At 38.6% G+C, this 16,179-nt stretch overlaps 1 protein-coding gene across 4 annotated transcripts in view; it reads left to right on the top strand.

The window, feature by feature from the left end:
• LOC131881468 (uncharacterized) overlaps positions 1 to 14,482 on the top strand; it is a 14,986-nt gene extending 504 nt beyond the window's left edge. The window contains exons 1-11 of one of the 4 annotated variants that reach the window (XM_059228349.1): positions 1,150 to 1,269; positions 2,934 to 3,056; positions 3,214 to 3,314; positions 3,408 to 3,512; positions 3,593 to 3,791; positions 4,050 to 4,400; positions 5,588 to 5,775; positions 6,431 to 6,541; positions 6,614 to 6,736; positions 6,799 to 6,912; positions 14,019 to 14,482. In XM_059228349.1, the coding sequence (XP_059084332.1) occupies positions 2,970 to 3,056; positions 3,214 to 3,314; positions 3,408 to 3,512; positions 3,593 to 3,791; positions 4,050 to 4,400; positions 5,588 to 5,775; positions 6,431 to 6,541; positions 6,614 to 6,736; positions 6,799 to 6,912; positions 14,019 to 14,364 (1,725 nt within the window). In that variant the 5' untranslated portion in view covers positions 1,150 to 1,269; positions 2,934 to 2,969 and the 3' untranslated portion in view covers positions 14,365 to 14,482. Of the gene's footprint in view, positions 1 to 1,149; positions 1,270 to 2,569; positions 2,609 to 2,933; positions 3,057 to 3,213; positions 3,315 to 3,335; positions 3,513 to 3,592; positions 3,792 to 4,049; positions 4,401 to 5,587; positions 5,776 to 6,430; positions 6,542 to 6,613; positions 6,737 to 6,798; positions 6,913 to 14,018 lie in introns of those variants that run through there. The other 3 variants (XM_059228346.1, XM_059228347.1, XM_059228348.1) reach the window with 3 other exon arrangements.
• The last annotated feature ends 1,697 nt before the right edge of the window (positions 14,483 to 16,179 follow it).

Raw genomic sequence — 16,179 nt, 5'->3', positions numbered from 1 at the left:
GTCCGATTGACAAGATGACAAGAAAAAACACCATTTTACGGAGACGAATAATTAGAAAAATAGAATTTTGCGTCAAGACTGGGAAAATGATATATGTCGAGGCACTTTTCCAAAGGCCCTTTCCATTGAGTTTCTGTTGAACTTCATCGGGTTGCCAAAAAGGGATCAGATTCCCTGAGCCTGGATAGAAAAGGGCTAGACATTCGAGAATGCTCGACATTGGAAAGCAAACGATCATTAAGAACTTTACTGATGTGACGTCCACAATTATGAACTTTTAATTGCATAATTAGACATTTTGAAGAGAAGAGAAGAAAGTAACTTATAGATTGCGATCAATCATATTTTTCAATCTTGTGCTTGACTGATTTTCAATGACAAATTGCTTTGACAATTCAAACCAATTATTGCCTATTCCCAACGTACGAAAATGTTGAAGCTTCTAGTCGTAATATGACTACTGCGCATCACCACTGCCCGGTTAAGGCAATTGTTTTTAGACGAGTTTGCGACACTAAAATCAGATAGATTAGTGTCATTGCTTCAACATAAGCATGTATAATATGCTTAAATGTGTCACTTTTTGAGTAACTCTACCGGTAACGCGTAACTTTTCTGTAAAAGTAACGGTCTTGTAACTCTTATTTTCCTCTCGTCAAACCAGTGGAATATTTGTCTTATGTTAATTTTTCTCAAACCATGAAAAGAGTGGTGAAAAATGTCTTGTCAAAATGGTTCGTGAAAGTGGAAAAAAATATTAAAACCAAACAACCCTTAAACCTCAGGCCCTTTTATCTTTGTACCCTGGCACCCTTGCATCTTCGCATATTCGTCGTTCGTTTCATGTCATATTTAATAAACGTTAAAGAATATTATCAAACGAGGTTGTTTTTTGCAAAGTTTAGGGCATCTTTTTCTGCAAAAGTAAGGGTATCGGTATCGGTAACACGTTGCTTTTTCTGAAAAGTAACAATAATTTTCATGCGTCACTTTTTTTTTCGTTAACGGTTCAAGCCCTGATCATAACTAAAGTTTAGTGTGAGTTATATACCACTGGAATTTACGTAGAAAGGCCGTTTGCGTGGTTAGAACAACTCGCAGTTCACAATGGACGAGTTTAAATCAGCCGCTCTTTTCCGGCTCTTTTCTCTTTTGATGCAAACCGAGATGAAGGCAAGATCTAAACAGACAATAAGACATTTCCTCCTCGTCCAGTCAGTCCAACCAACCTAAGGATACTTGGTGGTCCAGGCAAACCAGAACACATAGGTTGGTACTCATCCCTTTCATTTCCATCATATTAATATAACTCAATCTGACCATGGTTTGACACAGGGGTTTGAAGAATCAAATGAGATATATCTCCACCAGAGACCGACTTAACACAAAAGTGAAGTGGGTAAGAATGAGTGTCCTGTCCGACTTGGTTGCTCGGAGTACTTTCTCTTGGCCTTGCTAATGACTCTGTAGGCCTTGCCTCCTCTATTTTGTTATCACAAAGTGTTCGACAAGAGTCCAGACAGACCACTCTTTATATTCGAGCGTTATTCTCCACCGATTAGTTGGCGGTGGTCATTTTTAAATTTGTGGCCAAGTGTTAAAAGTTTAGAGAAAGACTTTAAGGGTTATTAATATCGTGTTAGGTTAGGTTAGGTTTGATTAGGTTAGGTTAAGTTTAAAAAAGTACCACCGCCAACTAATCGGTGGAGAATAACGTTTACCCTCTTTATACGGCACTGATGCTAGTTTCAAGACCATTTTGTGTGTGGTTACTGACGGTAGAGGCGCTACCATCAATCAGCTTGTCGAGGGAAATATAATCAATCTCCAAAAGCCGGAACTGCTGTCACCCTGAGCGGGCTAATGATTACCATTTGAGATTTAGTTACACGGTGGCCTTGCTAAAAGATCTCGTGGAAGCTTTGCTTCACATTTCATTGTATCAACCACAGATTTTGCAGTCAATTATTGTAAAATGTAGAGCATCTAATGCACGTTCACAAGGTTAACTCTCAAGATCCTATGTCATCTTGAATCCTAGAGGATTGATGAATTCATAGAAGTGGTATCTCAAATGCCTAAAATATTGAATCCACGTGAAATGGTGTTTTTTTTAAGAAACAGCTATAGGGGATGTCAAGTAAAGGAAATTCTAGGAAAAATGGGGTCCGACACCCTGATTTGGGGCATTTTGAGGAGAGAGAACTAAGACAAACATCACAGCCAACTCGCACCATTTGCCCATTGAATTTTCAATAATCGAGTGATTTTGAGCAAGTTGTGCTCCAAAACCCTACTAAATGAGCATGTTTGGTGTTAATCAGTGAACGCACTATCAAATTGGCTCAATACCACAATGCTAATTGCCTAGACAAGCATGTGAAATGGAATAAATGTCAAAATCCATTGCATGCACTGTACGGATTGGCTGGACATGTTGTCTTTGATTTTACTCTGTGGAATAACGTCAGTTGTCCATGAACGCGTTTACTTGACTAGCCCTGTAGGCGATGAATTTAGGAAAAGGTAGTCGTAAGGTTAAGAAACGTAGCGAAAAATGTTTTCCAGTTAAACCCGAACTAACATGATTTTTAGGTTCTCATTACGGGTACGATAGGACATAATAAAATAAAGGGAAACTTCTGTCTATTTCAACGAAAAACTGGCTTAAGACACGTTTGACTAAGTAGACATATCAAAATATCGTAGGTTGAAATATGACAATTATGAATAACATGTTAAGTTAGATTGTCTTAGTAGAAAATGAGTTTGTCCTGGTTTCGACACTCATCAGCTTGTTCATAGATCCACTTACGTTGTTGTTCGAATCATTAGATTCCGTGGCAAATCAACTCTTTACGAATGTCATTTGCTCATTGCGCATTCCCTTTGGCCCTAAAAAAATACAGTTCCATATAATTTCTTCATTCCAGTTTCCCAACGTTATTAGTACCAAACCAATAACAAACATGAGCGAGTGCGACAAGATGGTGTCTCAACTCTTCAAGGACTTCTGGTCTTGGCGTTTGTTAAGAACGCCCGAATTTGCGTCTTTGGTAAGTAAGTTAGGCTCCAAAACATGCCCAAAAGTATGAATGGCTCGCGATCTTCTCAGGAAGTGATCTTTGGTCATTACTGTGGATATTTGCTTCATCAATCTCGAAACAGGATTGTATTCCATAAGACCATCGATATTAAACGGTTTATACACAGGCTGGTCAGAGTCAATTCAACGGGAAGTTTGAAGATTACTCCCTAAAAAGATTTGATGAAGATCTCCAAACCTGTCAAGATTTCATGGCGCGTTTGGACCATACATCCGCCTTGGCCGTACAGGAAGATTACTCCCTAAAAAGATTTGATGAAGATCTCCAAACCTGTCAAGATTTCATGGCGCGTTTGGACCAACTTCAATCCCAATCCCAAGAGGACTTGAGCGACCACAAGAAGCTCAATCTGCGATTCCTCAAGGCCGAGTTGGAGACCTTCATAACTGGATACCAGTTCAAAGGGTACGTTGAACACCCGGAATACACCAAAACTTCGCCAGTAATGAACTGAAATGAGGGAAATGGTCATGTTCATCTTACAGGTTTTACTTCCCGATCTGTTATCTGGAAGGGGTCCACATTGACTTTGAGCGACTCTCCGGATGGATGACCCTTCAATCCGAGCAAGATTACCTTGACCTAATCCAACGCTATGAGAGTTTTCCTCAACAAGCTAATGGAATCTTGGAGGTGCTCAAGAGAGCCGTGAGCGAGCACATGGTGTTCCATGCCATCTCAATTGTAAGTCAGCCAGTCACGTTGCTCTCATCGAATTACCCACATTCCTTACGAAAGGATGAAACTCCCCCTCTAGGCCGAAATGAATCGTTCCTATCGACTCATCAACTAATGAGACGAAAAATACATATTGACTTGGTTGAAACAACATAGCAGGTCGCCAAGAAACACTTTGACCGAGATCAATTGGTCAATCCTGTATGTTTCAACAAAGAGCGTCTTTGATGTTGATTTGATCGAATTCTCTCTCGGCCGTTCCAGAAAGGTGTGGTTGAAACGTTCAAGAAGCATACAGAGCCCAAACCCAAGGACACTGTTTTCTGGGAGCCCTTCCAGGCTATTTCTGCCTTGTCTGAGCCCAAGGTGTCCGAGATTCGGGCGAAGGCGGAAAAGGCCATTTTAGAGTGCATGCAACCGGCCATGTTGAGACTCCAAAACTTCATTCAAAACGAGTACAAGACTCGGGAAGAGATCGCAGCCACCTCGTTGCCCAATGGAATGGAATTCTATCGACAATGCATTAAATTCCACACTTCTACAGATTTGACCGCCCAAGAGATCCATGATATCGGATTGAAGGAAGTGGACCGGATCGAGACCGAAATGAAAAAGGTATTCAGAGAGGTTGTTTTATCGGCTAATGGAGATCACTATCTGCTTTGTTTTATCTGGTTTTCCCACTCAAGTTATTAACTAAAAGGCAATTCTTCCCCAAAATATGCTTAATAGGTAAAGCTCCCGATCCAAAAATAGGGGAAATAAAAAAAAAAATAAAAAAATACACACAATATGTAGCTGACACTCAGACTTCGATTTGGAGGTACGTATATTGGGATATCGTTTATTATCAACCATGTTAACTACGATAACCTTGATTAGAAGTGAGAAGTTTGCTTGAATTTGTGCCAATGCAGGGTGGTGAACCCCTTCAAAGTTTGAGTTTGCTCCCTGCATGTTGCGATGACAATCATGTCGGCTTTGACGTTTCTAGAAATCGCCTTGTAAAATTCATTTGTTAGTCAGAAAGACAAACAGACAAGAAGAAATTCTTGGGAAAATATTTGTTTCTCACAAATTGATGTCACTTATGTCATTTTTGTTGTTCTCTTCATTTTAGATTAATTAGACTCAATGTTTTAGTTTATCCTTCATTCTGGTTTTGAATGACCATTTCATGGGTGATGTTATGACTTGCGGCTAAAATATTGCAACACTTGAAACTGGGAATGAATATCATGAGCTGGGTTATTTTTATACTTGACAAAAATACTCTAGCATTTACTTGTTTATCAAAAAGGCAAAACATAGTTTATTCTTCATCAAAATATCAGTTAAAAAACAATATTATTCACTAACAGATTTTATAAAAGATTTGATGATCAGGCATATTCCAAGTTCATGGTCCACAATTCTTGAGCGGGACCAAAAATTCGCCCCAAATCTTTTTCAGGAAACTTTGGTCATTTGTCATAGCACGCGTGCAAAGCCATTCTATATTGTATCTTGAACTTTGGAATAAATGAAATATCTACTTTGATTTTCATTTTTCAATATAAATTATAATGCATTTGAGAAGCCACAAACTAAGCATGATTTTGGATTGATATTCTGGTCTCCGAATGAATCACCAAAAACTGCAACAGTAAAGATCTGTCAGGGGGGAAGGAAAAACATCGATCTGAACGAGGAAAACCAACGACACTTAATTACCGATTACGAGGTGTCTGCCATTGGGTAGAGAATACACGCTTTGTTGGTGTAAAAGAATGAGTATATTGGATATCTGATGGTTTTTGTAGATCGCGGTCGACTTGTCCAAGAGTTCGAATGTATCCTTAAAAGACTTTATGAACAACTTGAGAGACGATCCCAGCATGTACTACAACTCGAAAGAAGAAGTCCTCGAGGGCTTCAAAGATATCGTGGTTAACCGAATTAATCCCCGTTTGACGTCCATTTTTAAGAAGAAACCCGAATTGGATGTGGAGTAAGTATGCGAAAGCTTTCTTGTTGTAAAAATGAGGCCGTGGTTTTGCATGCAGCATGTTTTTGCCATCTTTTTCAATTCACCTTTTGAGTGTGTTTTTCGCGTTCAAAAACACTCACCTACTGTTTGATATAATCGGCAACATTCATCAAGTGCCAATCAATTCCAAGTGTTCTAATTAAACGTTTGATAAACACCTTTGACGAGATTTGAGTCACTTTCAGCCAATAGCAAGTTTCCGTATTTTACATTACTGTATTTAGGATGAGTTTCATATTTCATGGCTAGTTTATTTCATTTATCCGGACTAATATTAGTCACGCTAGCTCACTCAAAAATAAAATGCTGAAGTTATCTTTGTTCTGAAAAGGCAATTTAAATGCAATCGTTTTCCTCCGATGCCTATTGCTTTAGATCAAAGCGAACGTTTCTTTTGAAATTTCATTGAAAAAAATAGAGCAGTCTATAAAATTGATCAAGTCTCATCTCTCTTGATATGCAAATGATTCCCAAAGCCCCTTGCTTTTACTTAATATTGACCAAAATAAGTCAACGAAGAAATTTTAAACCTTAATTCGAATGCACTTTCACCTCTACTAACAAAGAGAATAATGTCTACCAAAGAAAAATGTCTAGAATTATTTTCCTGGTTCAGGATTGTTCCCGCTCCGCAAGCGGAATCTCCAGCCGCATTCTATATCAGTGGAACTCCGGATGGAGCCCGACCCGGAAAATTCTTTGTGAATGTATTGAAGTTCAAATCACAGTAAGTGAAACTAAGAGCAGCGCATCTCCATATGCTATGGACATTCCAACAAACCTTACCGATATTACACAGACCCAAGTACGATATGATGACTTTGGCCCTGCACGAATCCAATCCCGGCCATCACCTTCAAGGCTCTTATCTCTTGACCTCGGATGGCATCCCTGAATTTCGGACGATCATGGAAGATCGCAGGTGGGCTTAACTGCATTTTTTTGGTGATCTTTTTTTCAAGCTCATGTTTCGCTTTGTTTCAGCTATTTCATGGCCCCGTCACGATTTCCAATCAACACCGCTTACGGTGAAGGTTGGGGGCTTTACTCTGAGAGCCTTGGGTTTGACCTGAATCTCTATGATGATCCTCTGGATAGGTGAGTGAGAAATGAACGATGGTTTAAAAAGTTAATGTGCGCCAAGCACTTTTCCGTAGGATGGGCAACTAGTTCTGAAGCTGTTTTGGAAGTTGCAAGGAAAATGTTTCCGAAATCCCTAAGAAGGGTCCCTAAATTTGTAGGAAAACTAGAAACAGAACAAACTTGAACATAAGCCGGAATGAAGTGCCCAAAAACCAATTTGCGAGAGTAGCCTTGAATCAAAGGTTGAGTGTATTTGTTTTCTTGTTGCGTTGGAGATTGTCGTTACCTTTTTACAGTTAATGCCATGGTTTTTCTTAATATGTTGGACATTCTAAAGATAGATATGTTTAACTTCTATATAATTATTGTCTATTGAGAAATCGTTTTGCAGCAATTATCTATGGTAAATCAGAAGGAGAGAAAGCAGTGTGAAGAAAGAAGCCTAGATTTGCCAACTAATACCCAACATACAAAAATCAAATTCAACAAATGAGTTCCTTCACCTCAAAGCATTCTCCACCATGTACAAGATATTCAAGGCATACAATGCTACAATATGCAATATAAGCATACTTTTCATTGTTCATTTTTATATGCAAAAAAGGTTACAATATCTTTTGCAATGCCAAACTCCGCTGAAATCAGATTTAACTTAAAATAAAAAAAGTCTAAATGTCCGTAAACCCAGAGACCAATAACTCTTTACTTCCGCCCGGTATTTTTTTAAAACCTGTTTAGGGATCAATCCTTGGCAATCCCTGATGTGCTTTATTGCTTTAGTCACTTAGGGGTGTGAACGAGTCTCAAAATGATAAATGGAGTTCTATTTGCATTTACAGACTGTTGATTGTGTGTTATTAAAAAAATGAGTTTGAACGGCGCTACTTTTTTATGACGGAGGTTACCTTGTGGCAATGATGCCAATTTTATTAAGAAAAAAAATACATTTGTAAGAAGGACATGCCAAGTTTTCAGCGAGGAAAGCCATTTAAATATTGAAATGATTAGTGCAAAATCTAATGTTCACATATCAAACGAAATGACTAATCAAGACTCGAGACCTTTGAGAAGAATTGTACAAGCTCTGTCTATGTAATAGGGACTTGAGTGTTTTATAATCTTCGATGATTTGTGCGACTCGAGTCTTACGAGTCATCTCAATTACTAAATAAAACCCTATCTTCAAATGTGAAAAGTTCCCATCGGATTTGACATTGTTCAATTTATACTTGGACATCTTGAGAATAGTATTCTTTTAGTCGAAAGCAAGGGAAGAGCCTCTTTTTATTTTGTTGAATTTTTTTTTGTTTATGTCGGATTGGATTGGTTGAATCGTGCCGGATTAGATCTGGTTTTGGATTGCCAAGTGATTTCGAGGGTTTGAGCCATTTTGAAAGCCAGTCGACCCTATTACTTATTTGATGCTATAATCATGGGGACCTTTCCTCTCAAGAATTCTCCTCGATATTTGGTGAGCTTGAATAATCCGCATTTCTTTTCGATTTCAATTTTTAAACAAACATTTCACAAAACTTTGCTGATATTCGATCTTCCTAAATGTAAATGGTGGTATATCTAAATCGGGCAAAAGTATTTTTTGCGGATTTCTTACCGTTACTGGAAATATAATCCCCAACACTTGAAGAATAAAAAATGTTTTTCACTGAACTGTACCTACATTCATTTCAGATCTATTCTATCAACAAATTAGAGTTCGACTATTCTTTCCAAAGAGAAAGGCATCTAATTCTAATCAAGGATCCAAAAACAACGGCAAGGATTAACTGGCATGGTATAACACTAATCGCTTAATGAATTGAAACATTCCAAGGGTAACCAGACGTAACCTTATTTTGACGAAATCTCATTTTTGGTCTTGGTTGACGTGACAACAAGTCTGTGTTTTGCCTCTTGTTCATCCAAACAAAAAGCTGAAGGAGACAATTAGTCGAAGAAATTTGGTTATTATGGAATGATGGAGTTAGGCAAGATGTGGGCAAAAAAGCAAGAACCTGTTTACGTAAGGGGGTTGTTGGTCAACTGGATTGCCCTCATTCTGACCCATGTGCAATTACTTGTTTTCTTTCAACTGCATGGGTTTACTGTTTGCCCACCACTACGGTTAGTATGGAAACTATACTAGTGGTGGGCATTTAAAATACATTTGAATGGCCAGAATGAGACTGCCTTTGAGGCCAAACGATCCCAGTTATTGTCTTGGAATGTCTTTTGGGGGTCCAGACGTATCTAATAAATTTCATTAACCTTTCTGAAAGCAAAGATGCACTCTTTAATTACACAACCATGACTGTTGAGTCAAATTTGTTTGTTCAGGAATCGTGCATTACCGCATTTTTTCTTCTCTTTTTCACGTGGAAACATTATCAGATCCGAAAATCAAAATCAAGTCTGACTTCTCCAATATGATATGATATCAACTAAAAGATAAAAAACCCAATAAATATCTCATTTATGACTACTTGAGAATGCATTACTAGTGGTAGACCATAAACAGAACAAGAAAAAAATCCCACTTACAGTATTTCTATAGATTGAGATTACACGTCAATTATTTTTTTTTTGGGGGGGGGGACTAACTTGGCGTCCTCGTCACACAAACTTTCGAGTAAATTGGATTTCCCCAATATCAATACGACACCTCGTCTAAAGATTTACAAAATTATCGGAGCACCAAAAGTATCTCAAGCCCTTTTCATGACAGCTCCTTGTGACTAACGTCAATGCAATGAGCTTAACGTATGACTACGTAGATAAGCAGTAGCGCTCGCTCTCTTGAGGACGAGAGGATGACAGAAATAACTGACAATGTAGGAGAAAATTGCTTTCGAGCTTCAATAGGCTCTGATTTTGGGCTGTTGTCCGCCCATTTCCTGTCAAGATTGATCATGGAAGTACATTTTACTTGAAGAAAAGGCGTCGAGCGTATGTAGATGCATACGGCTTTATATACGTTTTCATGTGGGCGTCATCAATTTCCTAAGCTATCACCATCTACCGTTCGAAGGGTCAGTTTCTTGAAAATGGGCTTGGTTAACATTACAAATTTGGCATGAATTTGAAAGAATTTGGCATTCAATTCCAGATTTAGTGTGATCAAGGAATGTTTATGCTAACATATGAAGATAATGGAATTTCTTGGATTTATGTACTGATTCCGACTTGAGGGTTCTCAGGGGAGGGAGAAAAAAAGGGAGAGGGAACACCCTGCATTTTGTTGGCTTCCCTCTTCGTTGAACACCCTGCCTTAAATCCACTCTCTGTAACTCAGAGCTTGACTCTTAGATGGCGGGACAATAGCCCCATTACAAAAGCGCCTATGCGGCCAGATTATTGTGATTTCTTTTCACCTTGAAGTCATATATTCAGACAATAACTGGCATAGTTCTATGCATGAACCTGAATAAGGGCCCTTATTTGCAACGTTAGACAACCCAAACAAAACGGGAAGACGCACCGTAGATTGCTAAATAAACTACTCATGATGTGCTATGAAAGCGATTTGTTTTCCGAAAATCATGTGACCCAGGTCAATAATTAAACATAATATTTTGAAAAAAGAGACAAAAACCATACAGACGCATTGTACTTCATTAAAGAGGAATGGGCCAAATCGGGCCTCTATTTGGCAGTGACTGACTCCCAAAGCGCCCTCTGAAGTGCAGAACGTAAACCATATTTCGTGCAGCGTGTGGGGGGCTATGAACGTGATTCATGTGACCTGTTTAAATAAACAAAATTTTGATTTTTTTTTTTTAATTATTATTTTGAATTTTTTGGCCCTGTCCATGCCTAATAAATGCTTACCTTAAGCATTCGAGTCTTAGAGTGTCTACGTCAGCATATGGCAGGTTATTCCCTGTGGTATTGCAAATTCAAATATGCTGCATTAAGTTTTGATCTAAATGCCTAAACATATTTTGATGTTATTAAAGAATGCAGATAAAGTCCAGAACAAAGAACTACATGGCTAAACCTCTTTGAAATAATTCAGTTTTCATAAATTTGAGCCTCAAAAGCACCCTCTTGGTTTATCAGTTTAGTATGTAGCCAAATCGATTAATGCCGATTTCAGTACCACAAAACGAACAAAACGAAGTTACTCTTGCCTGCTAAATACTTCCAAATAGCATAAATCATCAACAAAAACGATGTAAAATTAAGATAGCCATAAACTTTGAAGTTGTTTTTAGAACAATTGCTTAACCGTTTAACAAACATTCTATGAGCACATGTAATAATGATGTGGGTTTTAGTAAAAGAAAATGTTAAAACTGGCCAAAAGTGAATGCATATTCATTGTATCGGGTCACCTGGGAAAGATTAGACACTTTGACCGGCTTGTAGGCCGAGAAGAGATATGTGAGTGGACTCACATTTCTGGTTCTTGGTGCATTTTTCTTTATTTAAAGAGCAAAGCCAATTTCAAAGTGATTATGGTAGAAAGCCTGTGGTGCATGGTTGCTTAAAAATGGAAGCTGAAGTTTAAAAATCAGGCCATCCTTTTCATGATAAACGGGACAAACACCAACAAATCAATCCGAAACATTTTGGAGGCCTAGAGACCTTCATTCACATTAGTAGGCTTGAATAAGTAAGTCAATTAACAACACAGCTTGATTGAATGGTATACAAAAAAAGCCATTTTAAGGCTTAAACCTTAAAGTCAATGTTTATGGGTTACGCTGAAAGCTGTTTGGTTTGTTTCTTCAGAATTTGGAAATGAATCTTCGGCCAAGCTTAAGACAAGCCTCTCTATATCTCATCTAGCTTATCTCATCGAAATTTAGAGCTCATTAATGGAAAGTATAGACTATTTTCCTTCTACTCTTAAAACCAAGCAATACAGTAGCGTACGACTAAACCGGAAAGAACTGGTTTTCGTAACCGTTGGGGTCATATACCAACCCCATGGCTCTGAGTTCCGAGTATTGGAATCTATTAACAGACTTGGAAACGATCATGTAACCAAGGGTCTCCTTTCCACAGAAGAAGATCTTGTCCTTTGGGTTGCTGTTTATCTTAGACACATTCAAGGTAAGTACGAACCAAGGGCACAGCTTGGGAATTCTCGCTCTATTTCCGTCTTTTGGATTGCTATGGATCTTGATTAATTACTTGTTAATGTTCCCAATGAAAGTAGCCATGCCAAATGACATCATCTTTTCTAAAAGTAGAATCGAACTCAAGAGCCAGAAATGTCGTCCATTATTGACGAATCCACTTCTGTTTCAACTCTGCGTACAATTCAGTCTTGCTTCTTCTCAACAATCGACAGAGTCAAAAACAAAGATATTGAGTGGCTCAATTGTATCGACACCAGATTGTCTCTTGGGACTACACAATACGCAGCATTTCCAACTTACCATCAGGAACTTTATTGAGACTGATGGACTCATTGGGACTTGAAGAAGAAATGCGTAGAAGGCAGACCTTATTCTAGAAATCATCCTATGTGCTTAATAGGTGACCACTTCAGATGTGTTTCCTTATGTAAGGCGGCAAAGTTTGCCTATTGATGCATTGCAAGTTTGAAGAATCACCAAAAAATAATCTGAAAGTCATTGCCCAAACGTTTTCGACCAAAACAACGAACTCAACATTCACGAAGAGACTGTTTTTTTATTTAAGTGCCCATTTCGTTAAGTCACATCCAATGGAAAAGTGCATTTTGATTCGCGTCTTTCTTTTACCACTTTTCAGATAACAATGATGACTTTGGTTGCATTGTGAATACAGAACTGGCAAAACCAAATTCTTGTCAATGTTAGAGAACTGCAAAAATAACCCTGATTGTCAAATATCACTTTTCCCACCTTTCAAAGACATCACTTGTCTTCTTTTAGAGAGAAAACAAGCTTTCTTAAAAGATTCGCTCATAATGAGAATCTCTTTCTATTTGAGTAGTATGTTTGAGAAAATCAAAAATATTTATCAATTCGTAGACACCTCAAAATGTGAACGGATGCTAAAGGCTATTATTCTATCTTTTTTTCTATTTAATGGGATCAAATTCAAGGACTTTGAAGAAGTTTGACATATTGATTCAAGTTCTTATTCATGCAAATGTAGCCAATAATACTCACTCGAATTCATCTCTCTTACTGAGGGCTTCCAAGAAGTATGGAATGCCACGTCCAAATTGATGACAACCATCCAAATACACTCATCCTTTGTTTATTCCTACATTCTCTCTTGATGAATCCACGGCCAAGCAAGACCTCTATGCTGACTTGACGTTACCATTCAGAGATAACCTCTCAATTTGGGTCGAATTCACCTTGAAGCGGCCTTGCTTTGGCCTTGCTATGTTGCCAAGGCCGACTTAGCTTGGCTTACAAGACACAATCGAACCCGGACATTAGAATAGTATGTCAGAGTGTTCCCCTTGAAGGGTGGTTTTTGCTGTATCAGAACACGCCATCCATCTCAAAATGGCATTTATGGAAGGACTACTTATCCCAGACAACCTTAATGTCCCGGCCAGAAGGTGCACATTTAACTAAAAGAATGCCACTATTGATGGTTTGTTACCCGGAAAAGCATGATTTTGGACTTTGCTGTTCATAAGGTCATGATCTTTAGCCCACTCATAGTACACACAATTGATAATTATTTCATCTAGGAGCCTGTTCAAAGCCGCGTTGGCATGATGCTTTTTTTCATTTGGGTGATGATTTGGAAAAGTTATATATATATCAATCACAAATACATGCATGACTTGAGATTTTTAGCAAGTATCTCATTTTTGCAATGCTCTTTTGGTGAGATTGATAAGGGATGTGGCAAAATATTTTCAACTTTTTACGAATGATGAATAAGGAAGTATGTTTGAAAATTTGAATGATAGACTGAAACAAGTCTTTGGTTACTGAACCTTGAAAAAAACTCCAATTCCTATGAACTTTCTTGGCAAAACAAGCATCTTTACTTTGTTTGCAAATTCTTGATAAATAGATTGTCATGACAATATGTACCATGCTTTGCTTAATACTCAAAGAACGAACCGAGGCCAATCATCTCACAAACCTTTGGTCCATCTGATCATTGCCGTGGATCTACTGTAAATGTGACCATTTTTTTTTTGTTCCTCTCAATCGTAGGTTTGGACACTATTCCGCCGAGATCTTTCGGGCTTGTCGTTTGGTGGTGGATACCGGCCTTCATGCCTTTGGTTGGACACGCCAACAAGCGATCGACTTCATGATGGAACATTCCGCCAGCTCCGTGGGACACACGGAGGCCGAAATTGATCGCTACATAACCTGGCCGGGTCAGGCCTTGGGGTACAAGATTGGCGAAATCAAGATTAAGCAACTCCGAAAGAAGGCTGAACAGGCCTTGGGAGCCAAATTCGACCTAAAGGAGTTCCACGAAGTGACCTTAAAGTCTGCCGGTCCGTTGGAGGTTCTCGAGGAACAAGTGGATAAGTTCATTGCCAATGCCTAAAAAATCGAGCATGGGTTGCCTCAAATAAGGGAGCCTGAAAAATGCAAAGATATTTCTGATACGTGGAACAATGGAAACATTGTTTCTTCAATAAAGAGCCTGAGGGACTAAATGTCAAGGTATGCAGGATTGCACATTGGTTGGCTTTCTATCGCAAGGTTCGTTTACATGAATGAAACAATATTAGTCGTAGATATTGTGAGATATTTATTTCAACCATGATACGTTCGAACACAAACAACCAGCATTCAGTCACGACCTCAATGACAATTCCCAGTTCCTTGTCTATGGGAAATTCGTAGAATGTCCTGGTCATTTATGATGAGCTAAATTGGAAGCCTATGTGGCTTGTGCGTCCTTCTGTAAAGATATTTTAATTGAAGATTTAAATAACGAGAGCGTTTTAGGCATAAGGGACCAGTTACCGATTTGTCTGTGGAATTGATATGCAGTTAGTGAGATCTTGACAACTCGGTCGACTAAATTTGGAGAACACAATATTTTTGATGGGGAAGCGATCTATCATGAGGTAGAAATAGTTGAAATTAGTTATCAGTGCGCTTTTGTCACAAATCTAAACGACTGATGAGTTCTTAGGACCACAGAGCACAAGTCAGTTCAAGTGAAAGCAATGCAACAAGTTAACTGAAACTGATCTAGTTACTAAAATAGCGACTCAAAACGTTTAAAAGTAAGGCACTGAGCTTCAAAAGTATTGGGTCATTTTTATAGATTTGATTTGTGAGACAATCAACGCTGCTTGAAGGAGATGAGAAAAAATGATTTTCGGAAAGGGAGTTGATCATTTTATAAACTGTGTCGCCTGAATGATTTTTGAAACTTGAAAAGGCTTGCAATACCATTTCTCAAAAAGCTAGCGTGAAAGTGACTCTTTGATTTCAATATTTCAAAGCCAAATGCTAAATTATCGCCCAACCAGGATTCGTTTTACTTCATAATATTGGTGACAAGAAACAAAATTTTTGCTAAATGTTGATAACGAAAGTGTAGAAAATGAACAAACGTGTTGGATCATGAAGGCAAAATGGCTTTTATTCTGCATTCCCAAACGTTTCTAGGAAAATTTTAAGGAAGCAGATATTCAACGACTGTTTCGTAATTTGTTTTGTCAATGAAGGAAGAAGACCTTTTGATCGTACAGAGAATATCATCTTATTTATGACTTGATTTTAGTATCTCAAGAGCAGTCGTCTTTTCAAAGCACGTCGTTGCAGTCTCAATCATGAACGCTGTCGAAACGGCAATGCTGGACTCGGACGATTCCAAAGCGCCTTCGAGCCCAAATCAGTGGAAGCTGGGCATTTTGGTTGTCATGACAATAAGCATCACCCCGGTTATTGTTTCATTGCCTACGGTGCTTCTTTCCGGCGGCTTCCCTCCCTCAAACCGCGGAAGTCCCTCGCCCTACAATCGAACCGAGTTTGAATCCTTTCAAGCTCAACTGGAAAATCAATCCCAGCATATGCAAGGCACGTTTCCAAATTTCGAAAAAGATCTAGAGGACATTCAAGAACATATGAGAAAGCAGGCCATGAATTTCAAGCAAGATATTCAATCCCAAGCTAATAAGGCTGAAGAAAAGGCCAACAACTTTGAGATATTGGTCGATGAAAAAACCGCACAAATTAACAGCGCCTTGGAACTCATCTCTCTAGAACATGGCAGGTCAGCGGAGGTTTTGGAGGAAATGAAGAAGAATATCTCAGACATTCAAGAAGCCAAAATATTCGAGGAGGAGACTGTGGATGACCCTCGAGGTCAGATCATGAATGTGTCCGCCCACATGGAAAGGTT

This window comes from Tigriopus californicus, chromosome 5 (assembly GCF_007210705.1).
Source record: "Tigriopus californicus strain San Diego chromosome 5, Tcal_SD_v2.1, whole genome shotgun sequence".
Lineage (NCBI taxonomy): Eukaryota > Metazoa > Arthropoda > Copepoda > Harpacticoida > Harpacticidae > Tigriopus > Tigriopus californicus.
Note: the sequence above shows the minus strand (reverse complement) of the source record. Positions and strands in the feature narration are given on the sequence as shown.